The sequence below is a fragment of the Cotesia typhae genome, unplaced genomic scaffold (assembly GCF_013202065.1).
Source record: "Cotesia typhae breed Kobodo isofemale line unplaced genomic scaffold, CoteBio_Ctyphae scaffold_91, whole genome shotgun sequence".
In the NCBI taxonomy this organism is placed as follows: Eukaryota; Metazoa; Arthropoda; class Insecta; order Hymenoptera; family Braconidae; genus Cotesia; species Cotesia typhae.
The window spans coordinates 269,052-296,418 of record NW_027423781.1 but is presented as its reverse complement, the minus strand read 5'-3'; the positions used below and the strand labels follow the sequence as shown (position 1 = coordinate 296,418).

The window sequence follows — 27,367 nt, the reverse complement described above, 5'->3', positions numbered from 1 at the left end:
AGACAACGCCAGACCAATAAATACATAAAACTGTTGAATTGGTTTAGACTTGTGAATTATTTCAACTATTTGGTTCTTTAAATCAATTCGATTGGTAATACTTTCTTCCCAAATATTGTTCAAGGTTTCGAAGAGTATATAAAACTTCAACCGGCAGCTCCATAGTCGGATTAACTAATAAAAACACAAATTAATAATTATATAATTATGTAAGTATGTAAATAACTTTTACTTACCTTTATTTGAATAATAGTCAGAGAAAAAAGCACAGAAAAAAGGTAACAAGTCATGGAAAAATTAACACCAAAATAAATGGGTATTGTTTTGACTAAAGAAATTGACAGAAAAGTTAATGGCCAGAATGTAGCAATTATAAAAATAATTTCCCAATATTTGAGATCTTGTTTTTTGGTATTGGAATTGTTTATGTTAAAAGCTTGTTCGAATGATTTTAAACCGACTAGTTTGAAGACGAACAATTCGATGGTAAATAGTTTTTTGCACGACGGAATCGCGAAGTTTGGATCAATCATTACTTTGGTTCTTGGATAGAAAACTCGAGAGGTAATATTTCTGATTTTATGAGTAATATATGGATATGTAAGAGTACAGAAATATATGAAGTCAATAGCCGATAGCGTATGAATAATAAATAAAGCGATCGGAAATACTAAAGGGTTGACAAAGAAAATTACCGGATGACAAAGTTTGAGAAATTTTATGACAATGGACACTCTATTTTGTTTTGTTAATATTTTATGAGTCTTGTAAGGAAAACGAGGAATATTTCGTATGAAATATATTACGTGACAGAAGACCATAATTTAGTAATCGATATGGTTTTCTTCGAGCGTAATTGTCCGTCAGAAGAAAGTCAACCGGTGAATGAGTAACTTGAAAATAAATTCTTCATTTTTTTTACGTCAAACTTGCAACAATTTTTGGCTACTTAAAAAAGTTTTATTAATTGTAATTTGTTACATAAAATTTCTAAGTAAAGCAAAATAACTCATTGTCGTGTTAAATATCTGAAAAAAAAAAATTGGTATAAAAAATATAAATACAATAAGTAATATAAAAAAGTACTTACTTGGGTCAATTGCTGGCGATTTAGAATAAAAAGACCGTAAGCTGTAAAATTATACTCTCTTTGGGAATTAATCATTACAATAATAACAGCTTTAACAACTTTTTTATCTCCTTCAACCCCTTGCGAATTGTACGTCGCTTCCGTCAATGATCCAATCTGGTAAATGAGTAATTAAATAAAATTAATTAATATTTTATTATAATTAAATACTTAATACCTGTTCAGTTGTAATGTGCGCGCAATTGCAGTAAATTATTATTTGAAAAATTAAAATTGAAGCATGGGGTAAATTTTTAGCGAGTGAAGTTTCCGCTCTACCCGCGGCAAAATCCTGAAAATTTTAAAAATCCAATTTTTATTTTTTTTTTTAGTTTCCAAAAATTAAAAAAAAAAATTAATCAATGTTTGTTTTTTTTTTTTTTTTTTTTTTTTTTTTTAATAATTAATAATAAAATATAAAATTACTTGTTGGAAGGCAAAAATAGAACAACATAGATCTATACCATTGAAAATTACCGTCGCCATAACCATCGGACTGTACAGATATATTATTTGCTGACATACGCTATCAAAAATACAATTAAAAAAAATAATCATTATTTATTTTATAATTAAATTTTAAAGAATTTACATACTTACAATAATAATGAACAATGACGTTTTATTATTTCATTGATAGATGATAAATTATTATTATTTTTTTGATAAATATCAAATATTGAAAGATACTCATCAGCAAGCACCTGATGAAAGAATAAAAATTTCAATTACAATTTTACTCAGAGCTTTAATTAAAATTTTTATAAATTAAATTAATTAATTACCATAAAATGAATAGTGAGTGATGTTGTTAAGAATACAAACAACAATTCTGCTAGAATAAAATACGCAGTTCCAAAATATGAGATTTGGAATTCCATCACCATCAAGAATACATATCTGCCGACGGTGTCTGATCTTATGGGGTAATGCACCCCGGTGTATGCCTGCTCGGTGAGAGGCATAGTCTCGTTTTCCGGCATCGTTAAGTACGTGGTAAGTAACATACTGTTTAAATAAATAATTTAGGTTCAAAAATAAATAATAAAAATCATTTGATAGAATAATTAAAAACGGTTTAAAGATAATTACATAAATGGGCGCAATGAGTAGCAAACATTCAAAATCAACGCAATTATTACATACAAATATCTTACAATTTTGTTGTCGTCGATAACTTTTATTATTTTAGCCTTTAAATCGACTCTTTTCCGGGTATTTTGTTCCCAAATTTTGTTAACTATTTTCAAAATTTGGTAAAACTTTACCCGAGAGGTCCATAATCTTAAAAGCTGAAAAAAAATTTTTTTATTAATAATTCTTTGATAGTATAGTGATCAGTATCTCATATTATATTTTTCCATAATAAATTATTAGAAAGGAGTCTATTTTTTATTTAAAAAAAAAATTGTAAACTGCTGTAAATAATTTCTAAAAATAATTATGAAAAAATATAATAAGTTATTATTAGTATAAATTAGCTCAGATAATATTAAAATAAATAATTAATAGTAAAAATTACTTTCATCGTAGTCATGCTCATAGAAAAAGCGACAGAAACAATAAAACATGTCATAGAAAAATCTTTGCCTAAATAAATAGGCAAAGAAGTTACCAAACTGTAAATAAGCGTTGATAAAAGACATACACTAGTGATAAAAAGAAAAATTTCCCAATATTTAAGTGGGCGTATTTTAAAATTATCTTTATCGACTTCAAATGCTCTTTCTAGATAACCTAACCCGACGCATTTCATAACGAACAATTCCATACTGAATATTTCTTTGCACGACGGAATATCGCTTTCGACATTTGTCATCTCTACATCCGACATTTCCCGCTTTGTCAAATCGAACACGCTATAAATAATATTTCTTTGAGGGTTCGTATTATTTTATAAGTAAAATATGACTGCTATTCTAAGAGTATAGAAAGTCAATAACCGATAGCGTGTGAATAATAAATGAAGCGGTGACAAATGCATAAAGGGTTGATTTGGAAATTGCCCGGTAAGAAGTTCGAAGAATTTTGTGACAGTAGACATTATATTTCTTACGTTAATACTTTATGAGTTTTCCGAAGAAATAAAGAAAATTTTTAAGAAAAGACGTTGCGTGAAAGAAGACGATAATTTAGTCGATACTTCCTCCCACTCCCACGCGAGCCAGCGAATCAGCGACTCTGAAACCGAGCTGCCGTTAGGTGACAAATCACACAGAGTTCAAGTGACGTGGAAATTAATTCTTGCTTTTTGATAAACTTCTCTGGCTAGTTCGAAGGAAACAAAGTGATTTGGTGAGTGGAATTTTTTTTTATATTGCTGATCTATAATTTTAAAAATTAATTAAAGACACTACTGTGATCATTTTTAGAGTTTTTATAATTAATAAATTTTTTAAAATAAGTTATTTATATTTAACCTTTGTTAATTTTTTTATAAAATTCATAATTAAATAAAAATATTAACATTTCAAAAAAATATATATTCATTTCAACAAAATACAATTTTATAATTTTTATAGTTAAACAATACATTACTTCCCTACCGCAGAAAACAGTAGCTCACTTTCTGCTCAAATGTCCACTTTTCCAAAAATACTATTTATCATTCTTATACATTACCTTTACTATATTAATTATAATTAGTTACATAAAATTTCTAAGTAACGTAAAGTAACTCATTGTCGTAATAAACAACTAAAAAAAAAAAAAAAAAAAAAAAAAAAAAAAAAAAAATAATCAGTATAAAAAATATAAATACAATAAGTAATATAAAAAAGTACTTACCTGAGTCAATTGCTGGCGATTTAGAATAAAAAAAATCCATAGGCTGTAAAATTGTACCCTTTTTGAGCATTCATCATTAGAATAACAACAGCTTTAGCAACTTTTTTATCTCCGTCAACCCAACGTGAATTGTACGTCGCTTCTGTCAATGATTCAATCTGGTAAATGAGTAATTAAATAAAATTACTTAATATTTTATTATAATTAAATACTTAATACCTGTTCAGTTGTAATATGCATGCAATTGCAGTAGATTATCATTTGAGAAATTAATAATAAAGCGTGGGGTAAATTTTGAGCGAGTGAAGTTTCCGCTCTACCCGCGGCAAAATCCTGAAAATTTTAAAAATCCAATTTTTTTTTTTTTTTTTTTTAAATAATAAATAATTAATAAAATATAAAATTACTTGTTGGAAGGCAAAAATAGTACAACATAGATCTATACCATTTAAAATTATCATCGCCATGACTATCGGACTGTACAGATACGTGACTTGCTAACATACACTATCGAAAATGGAAGTAAAAAAAATAATTATTACTTATTTTATCATTAAATTTTAAAGAATTTATATACTCACTGTAATAATGAACAGTGATGTTTTATTATTTCATCAATAGATGATAAGTTATTATTATTTTTTTGATAAATATCAACTATGGAGACGTAATCATCAGCAAGCACCTGAAAGAATAAAATTCTTAAAATTAATTTTTTTAATTATCTATTTATATTTTTAAAAATTAAAATTTTGGAGCTTTTAAAAAATTATATTATGTAATTAAATTATCATAAAATGAATAGTTAGTACTGTTCCCAAAAATACAAACAACATATCTCCAATAATAATATACACGCTACCAAAATATGATATATGGAGTTCCATCAACATCAGGAGTACGTATCTGCCGACCGTGTCTGTTCTTACGGGGTAAACCACCCGGGTGAAAGCCTGCTCGGTCAAGGGCATAGTCTCATTTTCCCCCAATGTAAAATATGTGGTAAGTAACACACTGTTTAAATAAATATAATAATAAAATCATTGACTAAAATTGAAAACGGTTTAAGTTAATATCATAATTACATGTATGGCCGCATCGAGTAGCAAACATTCAATATAAATGCAACTATTAAATACATATGTCTGAGACTCTTGTTAGTATCTACAACTTTCATTATTTGAGCCTTTAAATCGACTCTTTTTCTTGTACTTTGTTCCCAAATTTTATTAATTAATTCAAAAGTTTGGTAAACTTTTTTACGACAAGTCCATATTCTTAAAAGCTGAAAAAAATTTTTTATTATATAAATATATTTAATTCTTTGATAATAATAAAATTAATAAATAATATCTTTTTTTTTTTTTTTACTTTAAATGAAATTTAATGCATGCATCAAAAATATATAATTTAATATACTCACCTGCAGGATTTTTAAGTTTAAAAATTAATTTTTGATAACTCCAATTGAAATGTGGTCTGGACTAGTTGCATTATAGATATAGAATTATTCCAAATAAAAAATTTATTTAAAAAAAAATTTATTATAAAATTTTTTGAGAGAAACAATTTAAAATTGTAATTTGTAATGCATTGTGTGCTTAAAAAAGTCAAAAAAATTAGTTACAACAATTTCTTTAGGAGCTATTTGAAATAAATAAAAAAAAAAAAAAAAAAAATAAAAAGAAAATTAGTTCAGACAGTACAAAAATAAAAAATAAATAATGAAAATTACCCTCATCAAAGTCATGCTCATAGAAAAAGCGACAGAAATAATGAAACATGTCATAGAAAAATCTTTACCAAAATAATAAGGCAAAGATGCTATCAAACTGTAAATTAACGATGATAAAAAAAATATACCAGCGATGCAAAGAAAAATTTCCCAATATTTAAGTGCGCGTATTTTATAATTTTTATCCACTTCAAAGGCTCTTTCCAAAGAATTTAATCCGACGCATTTCATAACGAACAATTCCACATTGAATAATTCTTTGCACGACGGAATATCGCTTTCAACATTTGTCATCTCTAAACCCGATATTTCTTACTTTGTCAAAACAAAGACACTAAAAATAATATTTCTTTGTGGTTTATATTATTTTGTAAATAAAATACGACTGTTGTTCGGAGAATATAGAAAGTCAATAGCCGATAGCGTGTGAGTAATAAATGAAGCGATGACAAATGCAAGAACGTTTGACTTAGAAAATTGCCCGGTAAAAAATTTGAAGAATATTGCGACAAAAGACAGTATATTTCTTACGTTAATACTTTATGAGCTATCAGAAGAAATAGAGGAATATTTTTTAGAAAAGAAGGTGATTTGGTGAGTGGATTTTTTTTTTTTTTATATTCTCATCTATTTATTTTTATATTGCTCATCTATAATTTTAACAATTAATTAAATACACTGTGATAATTTTATAGTGAAAAAAAATTTACTAAAAACTTTGAACACGTTTTTCTTTTTAATTTTAAATTAAAACTAGAAATTTAAATAGCGAGCCTTAATTTAAACCAATAAGGAATCGTGGCCCGTTTTTCGCGAATCATACCTTCGGAAAGCTACTTTTTTATTGTTTTAATCGAAAGCTATTGTATTTAATTTTTTTTATCCATTATTAGGCTACGTGAATAAGAATTATTAATATAAAAAATTAATTAATTAAAAAAAATATATTTATAATTTAAATTTGAATAAGAAATTCCAACTTACCGCCACCTGGCTCGAATTTTTCCAACTATCTTCTCCTCTGTCGCAGATATAAAAGCAATCTTCCATGCCAGTTGGCGCTTAAACACCAACTAACCTCTAAAACACAAAAAAAAAAAAAAACATTGAATCAGTTAAACAAGTGACCTTGCAATAAAAACACGTGTTATTAGTAAATAAAAATGTCAACGGTAGTGCCAGTGGGTAAAAATTTTAAAGAGCACAACAAGATCTTCAAAGAAAACCGTCGAAAATGGCGCGAGGAGCGTTTGATGAAGAAAATAGCTGCTTCCAAGCCCGAGGAAGCACCAGAGCCTAAGTTTAAGCCCGAGGTGCCTAAGAAAGTGATTCCAACATTAACTATCGCGGTTCCCGGGTCAATATTAGACAACGCGCAGTCCCAGGAATTGCGGACGTACCTAGCGGGGCAGATTGCCAGAGCAGCTTGCGTGTACCAGGTAGACGAAGTGGTGGTCTTCGACGACCAGGGGGAAATCACCGAGTTGGAGAGGCACTCCAAACGGGTCAAGGTGGAAACGACCTGGCAGGCTGAAGGATCTAGTACGGATATGGCTTACAGGAGAGCTTGCCTGCAGCTGGCCAGGATCCTCCAGTACTTGGAGTGTCCCCAGTATCTGAGGAAGTACTTCTTCCCTATTCACAAGGATCTTCAGTTCGCGGGGCTGCTGAACCCATTGGATGCTCCTCACCATCTTAGGCAGAATGACTACTGCCAGTTCAGAGAGGGGGTCGTTGTTGATAAGCCGCTGAAGCCTGGAAGAGGCTCCCAGGCCAACTGCGGGCTCCTGAGGGACGTGGAGATTGATAAGACGATTAGTCCTAATCTCCGGGTCACTGTCAGGATCCCCGAGACGGTTGAAGGCAAGAAGATCAAGGGCCAGGTCGTCAGTCCCAGGACTCCCAAGGAAAATGGAATATACTGGGGATACTCGGTTAGAATAGCGAGAAGCTTGTCGGAAATTATTGAAAAGTGCCCCTACAAGGAAGGATATGATGTTATTGTAGGTACTTCTGATAAAGGAAAGAGTATTGATCACCTGGATGATGGAGCTCTGATTTATAAAAGAGGCTTGATCGTCTTCGGAGGACTTGCTGGACTTGAAGCTGCGCTTGAAGCTGATCCTAAGCTCGACCTTGATGATCCCAGGCTGTTCTTTGGAGAGTATGTTAATACTTGTCCTAAACAAGGATCTAGGACGATAAGGACTGAAGAGGCTATTTTAATCAGTCTTGCGGAGATGAGGAAGAAAATGGTACCCTGGAAAGAATTGTAAATTTTGAGTGGATAATAAATGTTTTTTTTTTTTTTTTTTTTTTTTTTTTTTTGTGGCCTTTTTTTATTTGTGAGTTGTGGCAGGCATGACAGGATAGCAGGTGGAAGATTCTGGAATTTAAAATATAGATTAGGTAACAGAAAAATATAGATTTTATTCTTGAAGAATGTTTGTAGTTTTAACAAGTTAGTTGGTCAAGTATTTTGTAACTGCTTCTTTCAAAGTTGACATTGTCTTTTTTTGGTCGGAGGAATTTATCACAGCTGTTCCTGAGACTATCATATTTGCTCCAGCCTAGAAATTATTATTGTTATTATTATTACTAGCAACATGCCATGGTGAAAAATAGATAAATAAAATTTTGGTTGATTAAATAACTTTCGTAAAATTGCAGTGTAATAGTTCACAAGATACAAGTTCATTTTTTAACTATATGTCCTGGGAATAAAATTTTTATCTTAAGAAAAAATTACCTTAGCACAAATATCAATACTACTAGGACCAACACCACCATCAACTTCAATATCCAGATCAGGATAATTTTCCCTGAGCCACTTGACCTTGGTCATCTGGCTCTCCATGAACTTCTGCCCTCCAAACCCAGGTTCAACTGTCATCACCAGCACCATGTCCGCGAGGTCAACATACTCTGTCACAACATCCACCGGAGTCCCGGGATTCAGAGCCACTCCTACCTAAAATTTAAATTAATTCAATTTCAATAAATAAATATTAATTATTATTATAATTATTAATAATAATAATTACCTTCATGCCAGTCTCTTTTATTTTCCTACAAACAGCCTTGACATCTTCTGCAGACTCAACATGAAAAATGTACCGGTCAACTCCCGCATCAGCCATTGGTTCAATCCACTGTAAATAAAATCCAATGAAAAAATTTAAACAAAACGCGTATTTAATTACTGATAATAATTTATGATTATATATCATGTTATTTTTATTAATTGATAATTCATATGTGTGTAAAATTATATTCACCTGATCAGGTTTCGTCACCATCATGTGGGTCTCGAAGACCGCGTCCTTGATTTTCCTGCGCAAGCATTTCACAACAGGGTGGCCGAATGTCATATTGGGAACAAAATTACCGTCCATTACGTCCAAGTGCAAGTAGTCCGCTCCATTTGATACTAATTTTGCTGACTCTTCGTACAGAATTGATAGATCTGCGTTCAATATTGATGGTCCGATTTTAGCTGACAATTTTTTACTCATTTTTTTTTTTTTTTTGAAAAAAATTATTTCTGAAACATTTTTAATTTATGTTATTAATTTTTTATCGTAATTTTAAGAAAAATTAATTCAATAAAAAAAAAAAATTATTAAAATTTGACAAATTAAAAAAAAAAAATTTTTTTTTCAGTATTTTAATAAAAAAATCAAATTTTATAAAAAAAATAAGACATTTTAAAATTAAAAAAATTTTTTTTATTTTTGTAAATTTCTAGTTCAATTTTTTTCTAATTTCTTTGCTGTAAAATTTTTTAAATTATTAAATATATGTTCAATTGATTTTCAAATTTTTTTTTGAAAGTTTAAAAAAAAACATGTTAATTTTGTAAATATTAACTACAATTAAAAAAAAATAATTTAATTAATTATTTATTTTAAAAAATATTAAGTTTAACCTTAAAAAAAAAAAAAAAAAAAAAAAAAAAAAAAAAAACTACTTCCAAACATATGGAAAAAAAATTTTATAATCAAACTCACCTTTGGAAAATCAAAGTGCAAAAAATTAACAAACTCAAAAAAAAGTTAAATTAATAAATTATCATAAATTACCTGGCTTAAATAACTTTTAAACTAAATAATAACAATAAACGATCATTGTTATATATTATGTATTTTGTTTTTGTAAGCTTCTTAATTTTGGCGGCGGCGGCACTAGTGTAGTTTTCTAAAAAAAAAAAAGTTTCACCGTCTTACGTAGTCGCTGCTGTCGCTGCGACAATTTTAAAGCCAATGAAAATCCTCGTGGGCGATAATTGACAAATATTTATGCGACACTGCAGGAAATCCATCCAGTTGCTCTCGAGCCTGGCATGTGCTGGAATCAATACAAATTTATAAAGTTTATTAAATTTAGTAAAAGGTAAAATTGCTTATTGGAAATAAAAGGTGAGAAAAAATTATTTTTATAAATTAAATTTAATAAAAAAAAATATTTATTAAAATCTTTTATTAATTTAAGAATTTTTTAGGTAAAATGAAGTATATACTAGTGACTGGTGGAGTAATTAGCGGTATTGGCAAAGGAGTTATTGCAAGTTCATTTGGGACAATATTGAAAGAATGCGGAATTGCAGTGACGTCGATTAAAATTGATCCGTATATAAATATTGATGCTGGAACATTTTCTCCGTATGAGCATGGTAATTTTTTCTATAATTATTATTATTATTATTGTTTAATTTAATTTTGTTAAGAGTTTTGTTGTTAATTTTAGAATTTTTGGCAAGTGACAATTTTTTATTAATACGTAGTTGTGTTTTTATACACTTTATATATAATCGAAAACAATTGTCGGATCGAACACGCGGTCCCGCTTTTTTCGCCACGTGATGACCGACCATTTTGTTTGGGATGTTTATTTAAATTTGTAGTGATAGTTTGTGACTTTTTTTTTTTTTTTTTTTTTTTTTATATATATATATATATATATATATATATATATATATATATATATATATATATATATATATATATATATATATATATATAAAGTAATAAAAATGAAGTAGAATTTTTTTAAATTATAGTGAGAAAAAATAAAAACAGGTGATGATAATTAAATCAGCTGATATTTATGACACTTTTAGGAGTTATTATTAAAATTCATTAAACAATAATGTTAAATTCTTTGTTAAAATTTTTTGTAAGAAAAATGGTTATTATTAATATTATTAATGATAACATACCAATTAATTCCAGGTGAAGTTTACGTCCTGGATGATGGCGGAGAAGTAGACCTTGACCTCGGGAACTACGAGCGTTTTCTGGGCATAACTTTGCACCGTGACAATAACATAACCACGGGCAAGGTGTACCAGCATGTGATCAACAAGGAGCGTCACGGTAACTACTTGGGCAAAACAGTCCAAGGTAAGCTCCATCAAACCTCCTCCTCCTTTAAAAAAAAAAAAAAAAAAAAGTTACCTGATTAAAATTTAAAAAATTTTTTCAGTGGTGCCTCACATAACTGACTGCATCCAAGAATGGGTAGAGCGAGTGTCCCAGCAGCCAGTAACAGAAACGAACAGCCAACCTAGGGTCTGCGTGATAGAACTCGGAGGTACGATAGGAGACATAGAGGGCATGCCGTTTGTGGAAGCGTTCCGTCAGTTCCAGTTCCGAGTAAAGAAGGAGAACTTCTGCGTGGCGCACGTGTCGCTAGTTCCACAGCCACGGAGCACTGGGGAGCCCAAAACAAAGCCGACTCAAGCTTCAGTTCGGGAACTTCGCGGCCTGGGCCTATCACCAGATTTGATAGTCTGCCGCTCGGAGCAGCCAATCGGGCCCTCAATCAAGGACAAAGTGTCGAACTTCTGCCACGTGGCTCCGGAACAGGTGATCACAATCCACGATCTCAGCTCCATTTATCGTGTTCCGTTGTTGATGGAGTCTCAAGGTGTAATCGAGTTCCTCAACGAGCGGCTGCAGCTGGATCTTCCGCACGTAGGGCCCGGAAGGCCCAGGAGTTTCATGCGCAAGTGGCGCGACCTCGCAGACAAATTTGACCACCTGAGAAAAGAAGTCAATATAGCTCTTGTTGGGAAATATACTAAGCTTGAGGACGCTTACGCTTCGGTTACTAAAGCGCTGCAGCATGCGAGCTTAGAGGTGGGGTATAAATTAAATTTGACTTACATTGAAGCGGCTAATCTGGAGAATGCCACTCTTGCGGACAATCCTGTACTTTATCACGAGGCCTGGCAGAAGCTATGCAAAAGCGATGGAGTTATTGTTCCCGGAGGGTTTGGGAAGAGAGGAATTGAGGGGAAAATTTTAGCTTGCAAATGGTGCAGGGTCAATTCTAAACCTATGTTGGGAATTTGTTTGGGATTGCAAGTCGCTGTTATTGAATTTGCCAGGAATGTTTTGGGACTGGAAGCCGCTAATAGTATGGAAATTGATCCTGAAACAGAACATCCGGTCATCGTTGACATGCCGGAGTACAATGGTGATGAGAAGGGAGGGACTATGAGGTTGGGAAAAAGGTATGTATTTGAGAATTATTTTTTTATGTTTATAATTTTTTTTTTTAATTAAAATAAAATTTTTTAGATATACCAAATTTAAAGAATCAACTCCATCTGTGATAAAAGCACTGTACGGCAATATCGACGGAGTGGAAGAGCGACATCGCCACAGGTACGAAGTAAACCCCGCGTTTGTGAGCAACCTTGAGGCCGCAGGGCTTAAATTTGTTGGCCAGGACACAACTGGCCAGAGGATGGAGATAATCGAGCTGGAAGGTCACGATTACTACGTAGCTACTCAGTATCATCCTGAGTATTTGTCCAGGCCGATGAAACCCTCGGCACCCTTCTTGGGGCTCATTCTAGCCAGTGTCGGGAAACTCAAGAGCTACTTAGCCAAGGGATGTCGACTTACCCCCAGGAACTTGAGCGACAATGACAGTGATGAGGAGGACAAGAAAATTGTCAAGGCCAAGGAGACTAAGTCAGATTGAATCTGAAAAAAAAAAAAAATATATATATATATATATATATATATAAAATAAGTTTTGTTTTGACACGAATAAAAATCTTGATATTTATTTTTTAATATCCAGTTTATAGATCATTTTTATTTGTACAATATTCATTTTACATTTTTAATGTAATTGTATGCTAGGAATTTTTTTATTTTAGCTAAGAAATCATTGATCTTTTTTTTTTTTTATAAATAATTAATTAATATTTTTTTTTTAATTCAAATTTTTACACTGAAAAAATTAAAATATCAAATTTATCAATATTCACATTTATATAAATAAATAAAAATTAATTTTAATTTATAGTTATAAAAAAAAATTTTTTTTAATAAATTAATTGAAAAAATTGTAATATTATTTTGTAAATTATTTTTTTTCAAACTTAAATAATTAATAATAAAATTGAAATCAAATTTATTGTTTTAAATTAAATTGACCTTACCTTAAATAAAACAAATTTGAATTTGAATTTAAGCGCTTCCCGCCAGCACCAATAAAATGAAATCTTTTCACTGCCAAGCGGTAACTTACCACCGTTTTCAATTGAGCGACAGTCGAAAAAAATTATTAAACTTGCTGGGGAATATATCAGCTGATTAACTCTAAAAAAAAGTAACAAAGCGTACATATTAGAAGGCTTGTTTACTAACAAATGACAACTGTCAAAGTTTATAATAAAATTAGAAGAACCTGTAGTAATTAAAGATGACAATTCATAATTTATATATTTTCTCTAAAAATGGCGTTTTGTTGTATTATAATGAGTGGAATCGGTTGAACAAATCTGGAATTACCAAAGAAGAGGTAAGCTTAGATTTAGTTTCTTTTTTAATAAATATTAATTATTTGTAATTAAAGGTTTTGACTGCTATATAACTAAATAAATTTTAGGAAGCTAAACTGATGTACGGAATGTTGTTCTCAATTAAATCCTTCGTGAACAAAATCTCACCTTTGGATCCCAAAGAAGGGTTCCTCTATTACAAAACCAGCAAGTACTCACTCCATTACTTCGAGACTCCTTCCGGTCTTAAGTTTGTCCTGAACACCGACACCGCTTCGCAGAACGTCAGAGAGCTTCTTCAGCAGCTCTACCGGCAAGTCTACGTCGAGTACGTCGTTAAGAACCCCTTCTGCAAATTAAACGAGCCAATACAGAGTGAATTGTTCAAGAGTAAAGTCGACGAGCTGATGAAAAAATCTCCTATATTTTTAAATCGTTCGTTGTAAATTCAATATTAAATATTTATTATTATTATTAATTTTATTATAATTATTATAATCATAATAGTACATTATTTTAATTTATAAATTGTTATTTTGGCATCAAATTATTTTTAATAATTGATATCGCAGCGGACTGACCTTAATTTTATTTTTTAATGATTTTTTAAGCCATTTTTACACTTAAGGATTATTTTTTTTAAGTCCGATCGCTGAACGAGTCAAACAATCACATTTTTTCTTTTTTTTTTTTTTTCTTTTTTTTTTTTTTTTTTTTAATTAAATAGCTTGAAAAAATTTTTGTTTGCTCATTAAAAAATTTAAATAAATTTTTACTCCAATAAAGAGATTGAAAAAATTACTCAAAACATTATATTTATATAGCGATCGTCAAAATTTTCGACCAAATATTTTTAATTAATTATTATTATTTATTAATAATAATAATTTATGATAATATATTGACTATACCTACAGCTCATATATTTATGAATAATTTATAATGTATATACACCTCGTGCAATTTAAAAAAAAAATAATAATAATAATAATAATAATAATTGTAGAAAAAAAATTTAGAATTTTGTTCTGCTAGTCCGGTCTTAAATTTTTTCAGTCTTTAATTTATACTTTCAAAGAAAAAATTTTTTAAAAAATAAATTTTAATTACAAACTTCCCCCACCCGGTAATTTATTATTTAATTAATTTAATTAATTAGTCAAGAGCAATGACAGTATCGCAGACAGTGACCGGAGCAGAGGTGCCGTTTGTAATCGATGTTGGCGATGTTGGCGTAGTTGAACTAGAGGCTGAGCTTGGCTCCTCAATAACTGGTAAACGTTTATTAGATTCACTTACGGCTGAAGAGGTCTGGTTATGGAAGAAAATGCTACGTAGTGCTGCTACATTTGTTTTGTCACGAACTTCTAATTCTACTGATTCTGGTTCGTCGCTTGAATTTTGGCTTCTGAAAATGATTTTAATAATAATTAATTAAAAAAAAAAAATTTTTTTAATGGTTAAAAAATATTAAAAAAATTTTTTATTCAAAAAATTGTTGAAAAAAAAATTTTATAAGGACATGCAACGCCGTCTGTTGGTAGTCTGTTTGATTATAAAATTGTTGAGGGGGTATATAATGCAGTAAGAGGTTGGCAAACGAGCAGAGAGTGTGTTCTAAAACGCGAAGTGCAGAAATTATTATTTAATAAAGCAAAATTTTTTAACTACTTTTTTTATAAATTAAAGTAATAATAAATAATTACCTAGCCAATTTAAAATTATCACCATCATCAGTATCCTTTTTCTTCTTACTCCTCAAACTAAGAGCCCTGTCGTCCCTTTTATTATCATCAGCCTCAATAAAACTGACATTATCATCAAACCTGACCCTCTCTGAGCCGCCATCTTCATTTCCAGCAGTATTAGCTCCAGGAGTCCAATTACTTGAATCACTGTGCTGGCGGTCCAAAGTGGGCCTCCTGCGGGCCCTTTTAGCCAAACCAGCAGCAATTTCCTCCAGCGAGCTAAGAGAAGCGGCCTGACCAGCAGACTCAATATTAACCGAATTCGTTGTTTCATTAATGGCGTCGGATTTAGTAAAAGTATCCATTTTAAAATTAAGAACAGACCCGGCGAGAGCTCGGGTAGAAGCAGCGCCATCATCAGCGGCGATAGAAGCATTGACGGATTTTTCTGACAAGCTTGTAGCAGCTGAAGCGGTCTCGCTGCACAAGCTGAATCTCTGGGTCGAGGTAACGTCAGCTTGGACCTCCAGCCTTTGGCCTCCAGGAAGGACGCTCGAGGCGATGCTGCCAGCCAAGCTTGTTCCCGCCAACGCGACGTTGCTGGCGCTCTCTCGGTCGTTCTCACGGCCCAGTTTCTCCAGCTGGCTTCCGCTTCCGAGAGACAAAGACGCTTCTCCGATCGACGGATTTCCTCCGCGGTGGCTTGCTACGTCGATTGACGCGGCATCTGTGGCAGAATTTCCAAGTTTTAATTTTGTAAAAAGGATTTTTTATTAAGCTGAACAGTTACCTCCTATGTTCCTGGCTCCCAGCGCCCCCATCAGCTCGTTCTCGTCGTCAAAGTCGAACCGCACTCCAGATCCATCTGTTGAGACTCCACAGCCACCACTTCGGCACAGTGACACTGGAACCACGCCGTAGACATAGAATAACAAAATTGGAACTCCTATTCCTACGGCTAAGCCTGCTAGGACTGGCGAAACCAGAATCTGAAAAAAAAAAAAAAAAAAAAAAAAAAGTGAAAATTTTTATTAAAAAAAATTTTTTTTAATTTCCTAAGAGGCCTAGAAAATTAAATAAACCATCTAGGAAGTCTAGATTATTTAAAAAGAACTTACAACGCCATCTGTTGGGAGTAAGTTTAATTATAAAATTGTGGAGGGGGTAAATGACGCTGTAAGAGGTTGGCAAACGAGCAAAGAGTGTGTTTTAAAAAACGAAGCACAGAAAATATTTTTTCTTACTGATTTTTCCATAATTAACTCAGTATTAATGTAAATTTGTATTATTTATAAAATTAATTTAATAATTAAAAAAAAAAAATTCTTTTTTCTAAAATTATTAATTAAATAATAATTATTTATTTATTTATTTATTTTTTTAATTAAAATCAATACCTTCATAATTAACCAACAAATTAAAACTCATAAGTGGTCTTAGATTCTCAACACTGTCATCCTCTAATAACAATAATGCCATCACTAATAATAATAATAATAATAATAATAATAATAATAATAATAATAATAATAATAATAATAATAATAATAATAATAATAATAATAATAATAAGCGGTGCTTGTTACGTGGCCTCCTAGTGGCGCACCGCGGGAAACGCAGACCGCAACATCTGGTCTGTAGGCTAACAACGTAACCGGAGCAACGGGCCAACTACCCGTTGCACCGTAATATCTGAGTTCCAAAACAGTATAATCTCAGAAGTGCTCCCCACAACCGGTCCTCTTCGGATGAGGATCAGTCATCAGGTGGGAGGAGCACACCGGACCCGATGACTTATGACGACCCCGGCGCTTATAGGATTAAGTTTAAGTGGACGGAGGAGCTTCGCGCCGATCTCTTGGTGTGCTGGCAGAACAGCGAGCCGGAGGTATCAGGGTATATGGCCCGGATGCACACACTTTGGTGTGGCATGCATCCGGAGCACAGACATTTTACGCCCAAACACCTGCGTAATTACGCCTCATACCTTCGGCATAATCGACGATCGCTGCTGCCAAATAGAAGGCAGTCTAATCGGCCTTCATTTCCAGCACCGCTACACCAAGAACGGCACCGTTTCTCCGAGGACAACGACAACCTCTTTACAGGTCGACAAGTGAGCATCTCCAAAAAGATGACTCACTCAAAACAACAGCTCGACACGGTGAACGAAGATCTCCCCACACAGCTTCAAGAGGACTCCACTCTGCTCACTGTCAACCAAGTTGTCTACGGTGCCGCGGCTTCGCTTCTGCCGATAGAGAGAAGACATTCTCTCTCCTTCGAGGCGAAGTTGAAGCTGCGCATCGCTCAACTTGGACACAAAATTGACATTACTCGGAAACAAGTCTCCCGCATTCAGTGTGTGATAGAGTATGTTAGTACTCAAAGACCGTACACGCCAAAGTTCGTCGCCTGGCGGCAGAACTTCGAAGGCGACATCACACACTGAACAAGAGTACTCTTCTTGTCATCAAAGAAGAGTCTCTTAACAGGTTGCGGGCTCTGGTGGCTTCCAAAAGTCACTAGAGAAAAGGCTGAAGCGGTTGATCGACAACTCTTTGTTTCGATCCAACCCTTCACGCTTTCTGTCACCTAAGACCGCTGTTCCCGAGAATTATCCATCATCTGAGCGAGTGGAAGCCTTTTGGAGTGAATTGTACGGAGATCAACCAAACGTCAACCCGGATACTCCAGCTCTGCACGACTTCGAGGCATTCTGTCGAGAACACCGACGGCAGGATATCGCCGAAGAGAGCCCTGCAGTCAGTGTGCAAGAGGTTCGTAAAGCCCTGAATGGCAGCAAGAACTGGGCTGCCCCGGGTCCAGATGGCATAAACATCTTCTGGTGGAAGAAATTTTCTTCTACACATGCTCATCTGGCCCGGATTTTTACATCATACATTCAGGGCGACGAACCAATTCCAGACTGGCTGGTAGAAGGGCGAACCGTACTCATCCCTAAAAAGGGTGACTTGTCCGACCCAAAGAACTACAGGCCTATCACTTGCTTGAATGCGGTTTACAAGATTTTTACAAAAATCTTAAATAACCGTATCTTGCAGGAGATAGAGCCTGTGTGGCAACAGATATACGAACAACGTGGCAGTAAACAGGGAGTGTCAGGTTGCAAGATCAACTTGTTGGTAGATAGATGCGTCATTCAAGACGCAATCTACTACCAACGCAAACTGTCTATGGCCTGGATTGACTACCGTAAGGCATTTGACTCAACTTCACATGAGTTGATTCTCTATCTGCTCAAATGCCTCGGAATCAATCGCCAAACAGTGGGATGCATACAACGTACGATGCAGCTCTGGCGAACGCGTTTTCACATAGGAAGTGGAAATGCATTGCACGTAACCGGAACTGTTCAGTACAAGAGAGGCGTCTTTCAGGGAGATTCTCTGAGCCCTCTGTTGTTTTGCATCTCACTGCTGCCAATATCTGTTGCCCTCCGACAAACTCGTGGGTACTCTGCGGGGCTACCGAGTGATCGAGTATACTCGATCACTCACCAACTGTTTATGGATGATCTAAAGATATACAGTGCCAACAAAGATCATCTACAAACGGCCATCAACATCGTAGCAGAGTACACACGAGATGTCGGAATGTCTTTTGGTTGGACAAGTGTGCGGTCGTACACCTGGCGAAGGGTAAGTGCTCTGATACGGGTGGAGATGTCGAATTAGTGGATGGGAGCGTCTTAAGAGAATTAGACGCCGGAGAGTTGTACAGATATCTAGGGATTGAAGAGCGGCAAATGCATGCCGTCTCTGAAGTCCGAACAACTCTTCGCAGTGAGTATGTTAGGAGACTCCGGAAAATCTGGTCATCAGAACTTTCCGGCAAGAACAAAGTCTCAGCTACTAACATGCTCGCTGTCCCGGTCCTACTTTACTCTTTTGGGATCCTGAAATGGCCTCGAAATGAGTTGAAAGATCTCGACATCAAAACCCGTAAAGTCATCAATATGAATCAAAGCATGCACCCTAACTCATCAGTCGCCAGGATGTACCTCTCCCGGAACATCGGAGGGAGAGGATTGCAGAGCTTGGAGCGGCTTCACGATCGTTTGGTTCTGGGTTTAACATACGAGGTTGCCAATTTCACAGCAGACGAGGACGACTTCCTGATGCAATTTGTTCATAGTCATGAAAATGCGCGGAAGGGGTCGTTCTTGTATAAGGCAGCAATCTACGCGGCAAATACCTTAGGTCTCGGAGAAATAAACGCTCTCATTGAACTCCCGAAAAAGGAGTTCAAGAGCGTCGTCAGGATAGCCGAGGAAAAAAACTCCTCGGTGAACACATGGACAAGTCCATGCACAGCGTGTATTTCAAACACGTCCGTTACCATGGCTTGTCCACCCAGCTGACATTCTCCTTCTTGAAGTCAGCTGGCCTGATGTCCGAGACCGAAGGGTTTATATTTGCCTGCCAAGATGGTGTTATCAACACTCTCGAATACCGTAGCAAGGTGCTCGAGGCGCAGCTTCCGGACACGTCCTGTCGGACGTGTAAACAACATCCGGAGACGCTGATGCACCTTTGTCGGCATGTCCTGTGCTGGCAAGAGGTGCCTACATACAGCGTCACAATGCTGCCTTGCGAGTACTCTATTATCATCTCAGATATAGCTGCGGTATCGATGAGACACCAGTGCTGCCTTATCTGCCAGGAGATATTCCGCAGGTTGTTGAGAATGACAGTTCCAAAATTTATTGGAACATACCATTCGCAACAACCCGGCGGATTGACCACAACAAACCTGATATTGTGCTCTTCGACAAGGCTACTCGTGACATTTATGTCATTGAGTTTTCGGCCCCAGCCGAATACAATATCTCGGCCAAAGAAGAGCACAAACACCAGATATATCAGGATCTCCTGTTTGAAATTGGCAAACTCTACCCAGGTTACCGTGTCAAGCTCGTCGTTTTGGTTGTCGGCGTCCTTGGAGGGATGAAACAGTCTTTTGTGTCTTCACTTGCGAAGATACCGGCTTGCAGTTCAGCAGCCGTGTCTCTAGCAGTGCGGATGCAAAAGGCAAATGAATTCGGCCTGCTGCACTCACTAACCGCCTTGTTGTGCGGAGTGGTGCAGCAGTAATGGATGGCGCTCAGGCTGGGCCCTCGGAGAGTCGGACTCCGGGGAAAACCCCCCTGAGCAATTAATAACAAATAATAATAATAATAATAATAATAATAATAATAATAATAATAATAATAATAATACCCAGGTTACCGTGTCAAGCTTGTCGTCCTGATTGTTGGCGTCCTAGGAGGGATGAAACAGTCTTTTGTATCCTCACTTGCCAAAGTTCCAGCTTGCTCATCAAAAGCTGAGTTCTTGGCAGTTAGGATGCAGAAGGCTGTTTTACTTGGTTCTCTCCGTCTCTTAAGGGAAATGACTTTGGCCTGCTGTGATCACTAACCGCCTTGTTGTGCGGAGTGGTCCAGCAGTAACGGATGGAGCTCAGGCTGGGCCCTCGGAGAATCGGACTCCGGGGATAACCCCCCTGAGCATTTAATAACAAAATAATAATAATAATAATAATAATAATAATAATACACTACACAAGTAAGGGAGCGGAAAGATATTGATTGAAGGGAGGAGTGCGCGCACACACCTACCAGGTTCCCACCCGATTCCGTCGGCACCTAAACTCACTTGCTCTCGTGGCACCGTCGGCTCCAGAAGTGCTACGGAATTTTATTGTTTATTGTTAAATTATTTTTCATGTAAAATAAATAATAACAATAATAATTATTATTATTAATTCTGGAACAAAAGGAAGAGGAAACGGATGAAGAGGTAAAAAAAAAAAAAAAAAAAAAAAAAAAAGAACCGGAAGTGAATGTAAGCGACCAGAGAGAGTGTAAGTGAAGAAAAAAAAATTACGATCGGGATATTTATTAAATTGAGGATTGAGGGGGAGTTTGAATAAAAGGAAGGGAGAAGATAAGAGAGAGAGAAGACTAGGAAATAATTTAAACGTGGACGCGCCCAGTTTGCTATGATCTGTCGGTGCGTTAAAACAATCCTCAGCTGTAGCGGTTAATTTTATTTATTTATTTATTTATTTATTTAATAAATTTTTTTATTGAAACTTTGGTGGTGAGGGAAAGGACGAAAATGTCCGACAGTGAGGACACGGACGGCTCGGGAGTGGTAGAATGGCCGGTGAGCAAGGAATGGCTGGAGAACATCCTTAAGATCTACCACAACAGTAGAACTGACGGAGGAGAGGGAGAAGGCCCCAAGGTCACCGTCGAGGACTTTGAAGTGAGCCTCGGGTGCGTCTCCGGCGAGAGCGTTCTCAGCGACATCCTCGCCGTCGCCGTAGACTACACCCTAGATGGGCAGGAGGTCAAGCTTAAGGTTATTGTTAAATTGCTGCCCCAGGATCCGTTCAGTAGGTTTTTTGTCACTGAGGCACAGTTTGATCTCAGGGAGATTAAGTTTTATACGCAGGTGAATTTTTATTATTATTTTTTGCGGGGAGGGGAAAATTTTTTGGATTCTAGAAAGTTTGGAATTTTTTATAAGTTGTTTTTGGATTTAATTTAAGTGTCTATCGTTTCTAGATGACCTAATGAGTCTGTTATTTCAATTTTGTAATAATTGAACAATTTTAGGGGTCTCTATCTTGAAAAATAATCTCCTAGAAAGTTTTGGAGTATAAAGTTGACCTAAAAAACTTTCTAGAATTACTTTTTACATCAAAATTTTAACTTTAAGTGCTTCTAGTTGACCTTCTAACCTTAATTTAGCAATTTCATGACCAACACCTCTAAGCCTTGAAAATTAAACAATCCACGAACTTGCAGGTAGTTCCAGACTTGAAGGCGTTCCAGCAAAAGCAACTGTCAGCCTCCAGCCTTCCAGGCTTTGAGCTGCCAATCCCTTCGTGCATACACGCCCACTACAAGCCAGCAGGAGGAACAGAGGAGACTCCAGAACCTCCTGAATCATTCCTAATCCTAGAGAACCTGCGACCTAGAGGCTACGAAGGGGCGGAGTTCTCCCGAGGGTTGACTCTGCGACAAGCAGAGGCCGCTCTGAGTGCGATCGCGCGGCTACACGCCCTCTCACTCTGTCTGAAAGTCAAAGAAGGGCGGCCGCTCAGCGAGAAGTACCAGTTCCTGTTCCAGACCGCCAGAGCCACTGACTCCTACCAGCAATTGGTAGAACGCGGTCTGCCTCAACTCGCGCGGTTCCTGGAACGCCGGCCCGGTTCCGAGGCTGTTCTGGAGGCGCTGCTGGCTTTGAGACCCAAGACCAAGGAGATAATAGCCTCCCTCCTTGCTCCGGAAGATCCTTTGGCCCTCATCACGCACACGGATTTCTGGTGCAACAATTTGCTCTTCAAAGACATGGACGACGAGTGCAAGTGCGCCATCTTGGACTGGCAAATGGTCACCTACAGCCGCCCGACCAACGACATCGCCCTCTTACTCGTCAGTTCCGTTCCTACCGAGCTTAGGCGTCTCCACACCGTGGCGCTGCTTGACAAGTACTGGCAGACGCTGCTAGAGAGCTCTTTGCCCCTTGGCGTTGATGTTCCGGAGGATCTCAAGTACTCCAGGGAGGATCTTGATAAAGACTACAGAAGGTCTCAGCTTCTAGCATTGCTTCTTTGTATCGGCTCGGTAGATGTCGCTCTAGGCGACCCGCTTACTGAACAGAGACTTATCGACCTTCTCGAAGACTTACATACCGATGGAGTGCTCAGTCTAGAGACTGCTAATGTTGCGTAACTTTTTTGACGTTATTATGTATGTTTTGTAATTGTTCGTTGTAACTAATGGGACTTTTTGGTGGGTAATGTTATAAATATATTCATTTCGAGCATTTATGTCGTCAGTGCTGGGATATTTTTTTTTTTTTTTCTAAAAAATTTAAAAATAAAGTAAGAAAAAAATTTTTTTAAATAAAATTGATTTTTTTTTTTGCCAATAAATGTTAAAAATAAAATAAAAATTTTTTTAATAATAATTTTATGTCCTAGCACTGACAAAAATTAAATAATAAATTTTCTATACCATTTTTTAAAAATAATTTATAATTAAAATGATAAAATCATTTTTTATAAAAATTTTAACGCTTAAAAAAAAAATTGTTTTTTCTTTTTTAAATATTTAAAATAAATAAGTGTGACTTGAATTTTCCTAAGACCTCACAAGGAAAAATAAAATTTTCCCAGCACTGAAATAAATTTATAAAAAATCAAAATATTGTGTCAAAAAAATAAAATATATAAATATTAATTATTGAAAGTCTCAAATTAAAAAAAAAAAAAGAATGTTAGTGAGCCTCTTTAATGAATTAATTAATTTAAAAAAAAAAATTAACGAGGCTCTCTAGAGCTTCCAGCGTGCTATGAGCTTCCGATAATTAATTAATTAATATAATTAATGATTAACATGAATGATTGTACTGCACATGCGTAAATCCTCCGCTATTTTTTTTTTTAATATTAATTAATCAATAAATAAATAAATAAAAAATTTGTGTGTTTATTAATGATTAATGTCCGTTTGAATTAATATTAATTGTACGGTCAGTTTTAATGTAATTATTAAATAAATAAATAAAAATTGAAAAACTTACGGATGCAGTGACACCGCCGATAATAAATGCATTTCTTTTGTGTTTATTTACATTGCAGTAGCGGGCGTAAAGCTTGCGGCCGACCCATACTGGAATACCTGGGTTTTAAAATTAGATATTGATTATCGAGATTATAATTTTAATTGCTAGAAAATTATAATAAGGGATATTAGAGTAATTACCGATTATCATAGCAGGTACAGCAATACCAGCAACTAGTCCAATTCCAACTGGAGCTCCGACTAGGGTTCCTAATTGCCAAAGAATTTTTTTCTTTCTTGACCAGGGTTTTTTACCCCAAAATGTACATCCTGATGGACTGGAAAATTATTATTTATTAAAAAAAATTTTTTTTAAATTATAGTAATAATAATAATAAAATCAAACCTTAAATAATGTAAATCGCTTATTTCCTTCATACACAACCAGCAAAATTCAGCACCACAAACCGCACAAATCATATGATTACAGCTTCCATCTTCCATTTTGACAATCAAAACTTGGCATCTTGGACAAGGTTTTATATCATCACCTATAAATAAATAAATTAATTCAAAATTATCCATAAAAAAAAAACATCCTCCGTCTTAACAACCTTAATTAATGAACTTACGATGCTGAGAATCGCTCTGACTGAAGCTCATAGAAGAGCTGCGATCATAATGCTGAGCTCTTTGAGCACGAGCAGCGTCACAAGTTTGATTAGGGTGCCATCGTGCTTTGCAGTGGTAGCAGAAGTAGTAGTCGCACCCTGGACGCTTGCAATGCAACTTGGGACAGCTGGCACATCCTGAAGCGATCACCGCGAAACTGCAGTCTGGCGCGGGGCACCATCTAGCGTCTGGTTCCACCGCGAGAACACGGCGAACCATAAAGTCTTCGTACTTCTCCAGCTGGACTCGGTCGTTGAGGATCATTCTTATGTCTGTAATTTTTATTATTATTTTATGCATTTATTATCATTATTATTATTATTATTATTGTTATTATTGTTATTATTGAGTTACCATTAGGATGCAAAGGTTCAGCGCACTCTGGACAAGCGATGTTAACTCTGGACTCGGAAATTTCGACTTTTAAATACTGCTGGAAGCAGTCGTAGCAACTGCGGTGAAGACACGTTTGAATATATGGGAATGCTTCGTTTGGTAATTCTGCTAGGCACAGCGGACATTCAAATAATCTATTTTCAGAGCTCTGAAATATTTTATAATATTAATAACAATTAATTTAATAAATTATTTTTTATAACTTTATTTCAAATGTTTGAATAAATTAAAAAAATTTTTTTAATTATTTTTTTTTAGCCTAATAGATAATAAATAAAATTTTTCCTCAAACCAACCTTTCCAGCAGTTGAACTCAATACAGAACCACGACTAGGTGCCCGATATAAATCACATGGTGAAAAATTATTAGAATTAGTAGTAGACTTGCTGTCACCACCTTCAACATCACTCGTTCTGTCTTTACCTAAAATTACCAATAAATAAATAAATAAAATAAATATTTTAAAAATAAACAAATACCTTTGCTCCGATTATTAGAACTCGCAGTCCTGACAATCCTTCTGCCAATCAGCGGACTTGAATACAAAAGAGTCCTAAGAGAAAATCTTGGAAAGTACCTCCGCTGTCTAGTTCCACTGCTGTTGTTACAGTTTCCCATTTCCACGTCTTTTATCATTTTTGCCGATATTTATAAACAATTAATTACCAATTGTAATTTATTCCGCTTTCACTCTGACCTTAAATAAAACAAAAATAAATTATCAGTGACACTAAATATTTTTTTTTAATTAAAAAAAAAAAATTTTTTGCACGTGACAGTTTTTGTTAATTACGTGCATTTTTTTTTTTTAATTATTAATAAAAAATTACGCAACTAAAAAAATATTTACCAATTTTTTATCTCCAAATCTGCTGACAAAACTACTAATAATAATAATAGTTACAAAAATATGTACATATTTAAAAAAAAAAAAAAAAAAAAAAAAAAAAGTCACTCAAAATGACACTCCGATAATTATAATAATAATAATAATAATAATAATAATTTATTTTGACACATAATAATTATAATAATAATAGTTTTTGTATAAATATCGTCTAACAAATAGGTGATAATAAATAATGCGTATATAAATGTAAATTTTAAATATTTAAGTGTGTATATAGAGTAACAAAAGTTATTTATTAAAAATACTTTTGATAAAATAAATGACGGCTAAAGAAACTGCTCTTACTCATCCTCTACGTTTTTTATTTTATCGCTTTTTATTTCCACGCATTATAGAAAGTGCGAATTTTTGGAATTATACTATACTGTATTTATTTTTTGATACAGTTTGTGGTAAGTCTTTTTTTTTTCTTCGTTGAGAAACTTATAATGGCGCCGTCTAGCGGAGAGAATTAGTAACAATCAAAAATTTTCAAAATCAGCTGATTGCTGTCATTTTTTTTTTATGATAAATTAATTATTAAAAAAATTATTTTTGGGTCATTTAACTTTCTATAAATACTCACATACTCTTAATTAATAATCACTGAATTTTTTTTTAAGTTGTTGATTTTTTTTCTCCTATTTCATGTTTTTAGTTTACTTTTGAAAATTCTGGGAATTTGAAAAGAGTATTAAATTATTTATTAACAATTAAATTTCATTAATTAACACTAAAAAAACTTATTAAATTAATTGTATTATTATAAACAATAATTATTTACTGCCTCTGACATTTTTATATAAAAAAAATGGCCCCTATAATTAAGAGAGGAGGCGGGGCGATAAAACAATTATGGCCGACTGCTTGCCGTTGCTATGGAAACTATGATGGCCGCCGAATTTGAGTGTTTCTTACTTTTGCCACGGCAGCACGGTTCCGGATTCAAAAACGAGCGTGAAATTTAAAATAATTAAATGACTGAATTATGGTAAATTAAAACTTTTCTAATGAAAAAAATAGTAATTGAATATATTTATGCATTTATTAATTTTATAAATAAATTATTAAATATTTTTCAATAAATTTTTCGTAGGTCGTAGATACTTGTAAATTAAAAGAATTTTTTTCTTACTCTTGGCCATAACTCTTAATAAGAGTTATGGCCACTTTTATGGTCCAGAGTAAAAAATTTTAATTTCCGATTTTTCGAATTTTCTTAAAGTCCCGATATTTCCGAAAAAAAATTTTTTTAGACTTATAAAACACCAAGTTGCTTGTAGGAAATTTCCCGAGGAACAATTTAGAGTGGTCAGAATTGCGATTAATGCCATTATTTTTGGAGTTATGGCCGCTGAAAGATCCATTATTTCATCATAAAAATGAATGACATTGAGTAATAACTAAATCGTTATTATTTCAAATGTAATTCCTCAGGTTGACACAATGAGCAACCTCCTTACTATTCCGTCAAAAGTAAATATAGGTGACTCAGAATAATTTTTTGACCGGTTAAAACTGGAATTTTTTATTATATCAACTAAACTTGTCCCTTACACGGTTGTTTTTGAAGAGATAAAACGTGTAAAAAATTAGTGTAAGCATGTGTAAATATTTTAATCTGTTTATTTTCGCGATTTTGGCTGGTGGCATACAGGTAATATTAA

General features: G+C 34.1%; 7 protein-coding genes and 1 long non-coding RNA gene across 10 annotated transcripts; 4 read left to right on the top strand and 4 right to left on the bottom strand.

Moving 5' to 3' along the window:
* Nucleotides 1-912: 912 nt before the first annotated feature.
* On the bottom strand, nucleotides 913-7,830 carry LOC141537746 (uncharacterized). Its single transcript, XM_074258902.1, has 9 exons — nucleotides 7,691-7,830; nucleotides 6,636-6,731; nucleotides 2,222-2,421; nucleotides 1,915-2,137; nucleotides 1,730-1,833; nucleotides 1,556-1,655; nucleotides 1,308-1,421; nucleotides 1,091-1,246; nucleotides 913-1,028 (listed from the first exon to the last, which is right to left on the bottom strand). Exons 2-9 carry the CDS (start codon nucleotides 6,699-6,701, stop codon nucleotides 978-980), a joined length of 1,014 nt encoding a protein of 337 aa, XP_074115003.1. The 5' UTR covers nucleotides 6,702-6,731; nucleotides 7,691-7,830; the 3' UTR covers nucleotides 913-977.
* On the top strand, nucleotides 6,752-8,056 carry LOC141537745 (putative methyltransferase C9orf114 homolog). The gene has a single exon (XM_074258901.1). It carries the CDS (start codon nucleotides 6,815-6,817, stop codon nucleotides 7,925-7,927), a length of 1,113 nt encoding a protein of 370 aa, XP_074115002.1. The 5' UTR covers nucleotides 6,752-6,814; the 3' UTR covers nucleotides 7,928-8,056.
* Nucleotides 8,057-8,061: 5 nt separating this feature from the next.
* Rpe (ribulose-phosphate 3-epimerase) lies at nucleotides 8,062-9,869 on the bottom strand. 2 transcript variants are annotated; one of them, XM_074258904.1, is made up of 5 exons: nucleotides 9,734-9,869; nucleotides 8,930-9,195; nucleotides 8,696-8,803; nucleotides 8,401-8,622; nucleotides 8,062-8,221 (listed from the first exon to the last, which is right to left on the bottom strand). In XM_074258904.1, exons 2-5 carry the CDS (start codon nucleotides 9,164-9,166, stop codon nucleotides 8,114-8,116), a joined length of 675 nt encoding a protein of 224 aa, XP_074115005.1. In that variant the 5' UTR covers nucleotides 9,167-9,195; nucleotides 9,734-9,869; the 3' UTR covers nucleotides 8,062-8,113. The 2 variants fall into 2 exon arrangements, with proteins under 2 accessions (XP_074115005.1, XP_074115004.1); XM_074258903.1 differs by having other exon boundaries at nucleotides 9,662-9,795.
* Nucleotides 9,870-9,934: 65 nt separating this feature from the next.
* Ctps (CTP synthase) lies at nucleotides 9,935-12,918 on the top strand. Of its 2 annotated transcripts, none has more exons than XM_074258899.1 (5): nucleotides 9,935-10,069; nucleotides 10,153-10,323; nucleotides 10,883-11,053; nucleotides 11,136-12,168; nucleotides 12,236-12,918. In XM_074258899.1, exons 2-5 carry the CDS (start codon nucleotides 10,158-10,160, stop codon nucleotides 12,642-12,644), a joined length of 1,779 nt encoding a protein of 592 aa, XP_074115000.1. In that variant the 5' UTR covers nucleotides 9,935-10,069; nucleotides 10,153-10,157; the 3' UTR covers nucleotides 12,645-12,918. The 2 variants fall into 2 exon arrangements, with proteins under 2 accessions (XP_074115000.1, XP_074114999.1); XM_074258898.1 differs by having other exon boundaries at nucleotides 9,955-10,069; nucleotides 10,143-10,323.
* LOC141537750 (uncharacterized) lies at nucleotides 12,509-13,470 on the bottom strand. Its single transcript, XR_012480961.1, has 3 exons — nucleotides 13,359-13,470; nucleotides 13,111-13,270; nucleotides 12,509-12,646 (listed from the first exon to the last, which is right to left on the bottom strand). It is a non-coding gene; the product is annotated as an uncharacterized LOC141537750 (long non-coding RNA).
* Nucleotides 13,280-13,999, top strand: Bet5 (blocked early in transport 5). Its single transcript, XM_074258905.1, has 2 exons — nucleotides 13,280-13,472; nucleotides 13,560-13,999. Exons 1-2 carry the CDS (start codon nucleotides 13,374-13,376, stop codon nucleotides 13,896-13,898), a joined length of 438 nt encoding a protein of 145 aa, XP_074115006.1. The 5' UTR covers nucleotides 13,280-13,373; the 3' UTR covers nucleotides 13,899-13,999.
* Nucleotides 13,893-25,812, bottom strand: LOC141537742 (E3 ubiquitin-protein ligase RNF19A). The gene is made up of 11 exons (XM_074258897.1): nucleotides 25,662-25,812; nucleotides 25,291-25,508; nucleotides 25,107-25,234; nucleotides 24,769-24,958; nucleotides 24,375-24,686; nucleotides 24,149-24,293; nucleotides 23,944-24,080; nucleotides 23,762-23,859; nucleotides 15,931-16,129; nucleotides 15,159-15,867; nucleotides 13,893-14,860 (listed from the first exon to the last, which is right to left on the bottom strand). Exons 2-11 carry the CDS (start codon nucleotides 25,445-25,447, stop codon nucleotides 14,608-14,610), a joined length of 2,328 nt encoding a protein of 775 aa, XP_074114998.1. The 5' UTR covers nucleotides 25,448-25,508; nucleotides 25,662-25,812; the 3' UTR covers nucleotides 13,893-14,607.
* Nucleotides 19,754-23,760, top strand: LOC141537744 (uncharacterized). The gene is made up of 2 exons (XM_074258900.1): nucleotides 19,754-21,622; nucleotides 21,979-23,760. The coding sequence occupies exons 1-2, from the start codon at nucleotides 21,284-21,286 to the stop codon at nucleotides 22,906-22,908; spliced, it is 1,269 nt and encodes a 422-aa protein (XP_074115001.1). The 5' UTR covers nucleotides 19,754-21,283; the 3' UTR covers nucleotides 22,909-23,760.
* Nucleotides 25,813-27,367: the final 1,555 nt, after the last annotated feature.

Coding starts and splice junctions, on each gene's coding strand:
- Rpe (XM_074258904.1), bottom strand. CDS start 9,166: ATGAGTAAAAAATTGTCAGCTAAAATCGGACCATCAATATTGAACGCA. Junction 8,804..8,929: donor TGGTGACGAAACCTGATCAG/GTGAATATAATT, acceptor TTTTATTTACAG/TGGATTGAACCAATGGCTGA. Junction 8,222..8,400: donor GTATTGATATTTGTGCTAAG/GTAATTTTTTCT, acceptor AATAATTTCTAG/GCTGGAGCAAATATGATAGT.
- LOC141537746 (XM_074258902.1), bottom strand. CDS start 6,701: ATGGAAGATTGCTTTTATATCTGCGACAGAGGAGAAGATAGTTGGAAA. Junction 1,834..1,914: donor CACTCACTATTCATTTTATG/GTAATTAATTAA, acceptor TTCTTTCATCAG/GTGCTTGCTGATGAGTATCT. Junction 1,247..1,307: donor CGCACATTACAACTGAACAG/GTATTAAGTATT, acceptor CTCATTTACCAG/ATTGGATCATTGACGGAAGC.
- LOC141537742 (XM_074258897.1), bottom strand. CDS start 25,447: ATGATAAAAGACGTGGAAATGGGAAACTGTAACAACAGCAGTGGAACT. Junction 24,687..24,768: donor TGAACCTTTGCATCCTAATG/GTAACTCAATAA, acceptor TAAAAATTACAG/ACATAAGAATGATCCTCAAC. Junction 24,081..24,148: donor AGCGATTTACATTATTTAAG/GTTTGATTTTAT, acceptor ATAATTTTCCAG/TCCATCAGGATGTACATTTT.
- LOC141537744 (XM_074258900.1), top strand. CDS start 21,284: ATGTCCGACAGTGAGGACACGGACGGCTCGGGAGTGGTAGAATGGCCG. Junction 21,623..21,978: donor AGATTAAGTTTTATACGCAG/GTGAATTTTTAT, acceptor ACGAACTTGCAG/GTAGTTCCAGACTTGAAGGC.
- LOC141537745 (XM_074258901.1), top strand. CDS start 6,815: ATGTCAACGGTAGTGCCAGTGGGTAAAAATTTTAAAGAGCACAACAAG.
- Bet5 (XM_074258905.1), top strand. CDS start 13,374: ATGACAATTCATAATTTATATATTTTCTCTAAAAATGGCGTTTTGTTG. Junction 13,473..13,559: donor CTGGAATTACCAAAGAAGAG/GTAAGCTTAGAT, acceptor AATAAATTTTAG/GAAGCTAAACTGATGTACGG.
- Ctps (XM_074258899.1), top strand. CDS start 10,158: ATGAAGTATATACTAGTGACTGGTGGAGTAATTAGCGGTATTGGCAAA. Junction 10,324..10,882: donor ATTTTCTCCGTATGAGCATG/GTAATTTTTTCT, acceptor AATTAATTCCAG/GTGAAGTTTACGTCCTGGAT. Junction 11,054..11,135: donor CTTGGGCAAAACAGTCCAAG/GTAAGCTCCATC, acceptor AAATTTTTTCAG/TGGTGCCTCACATAACTGAC.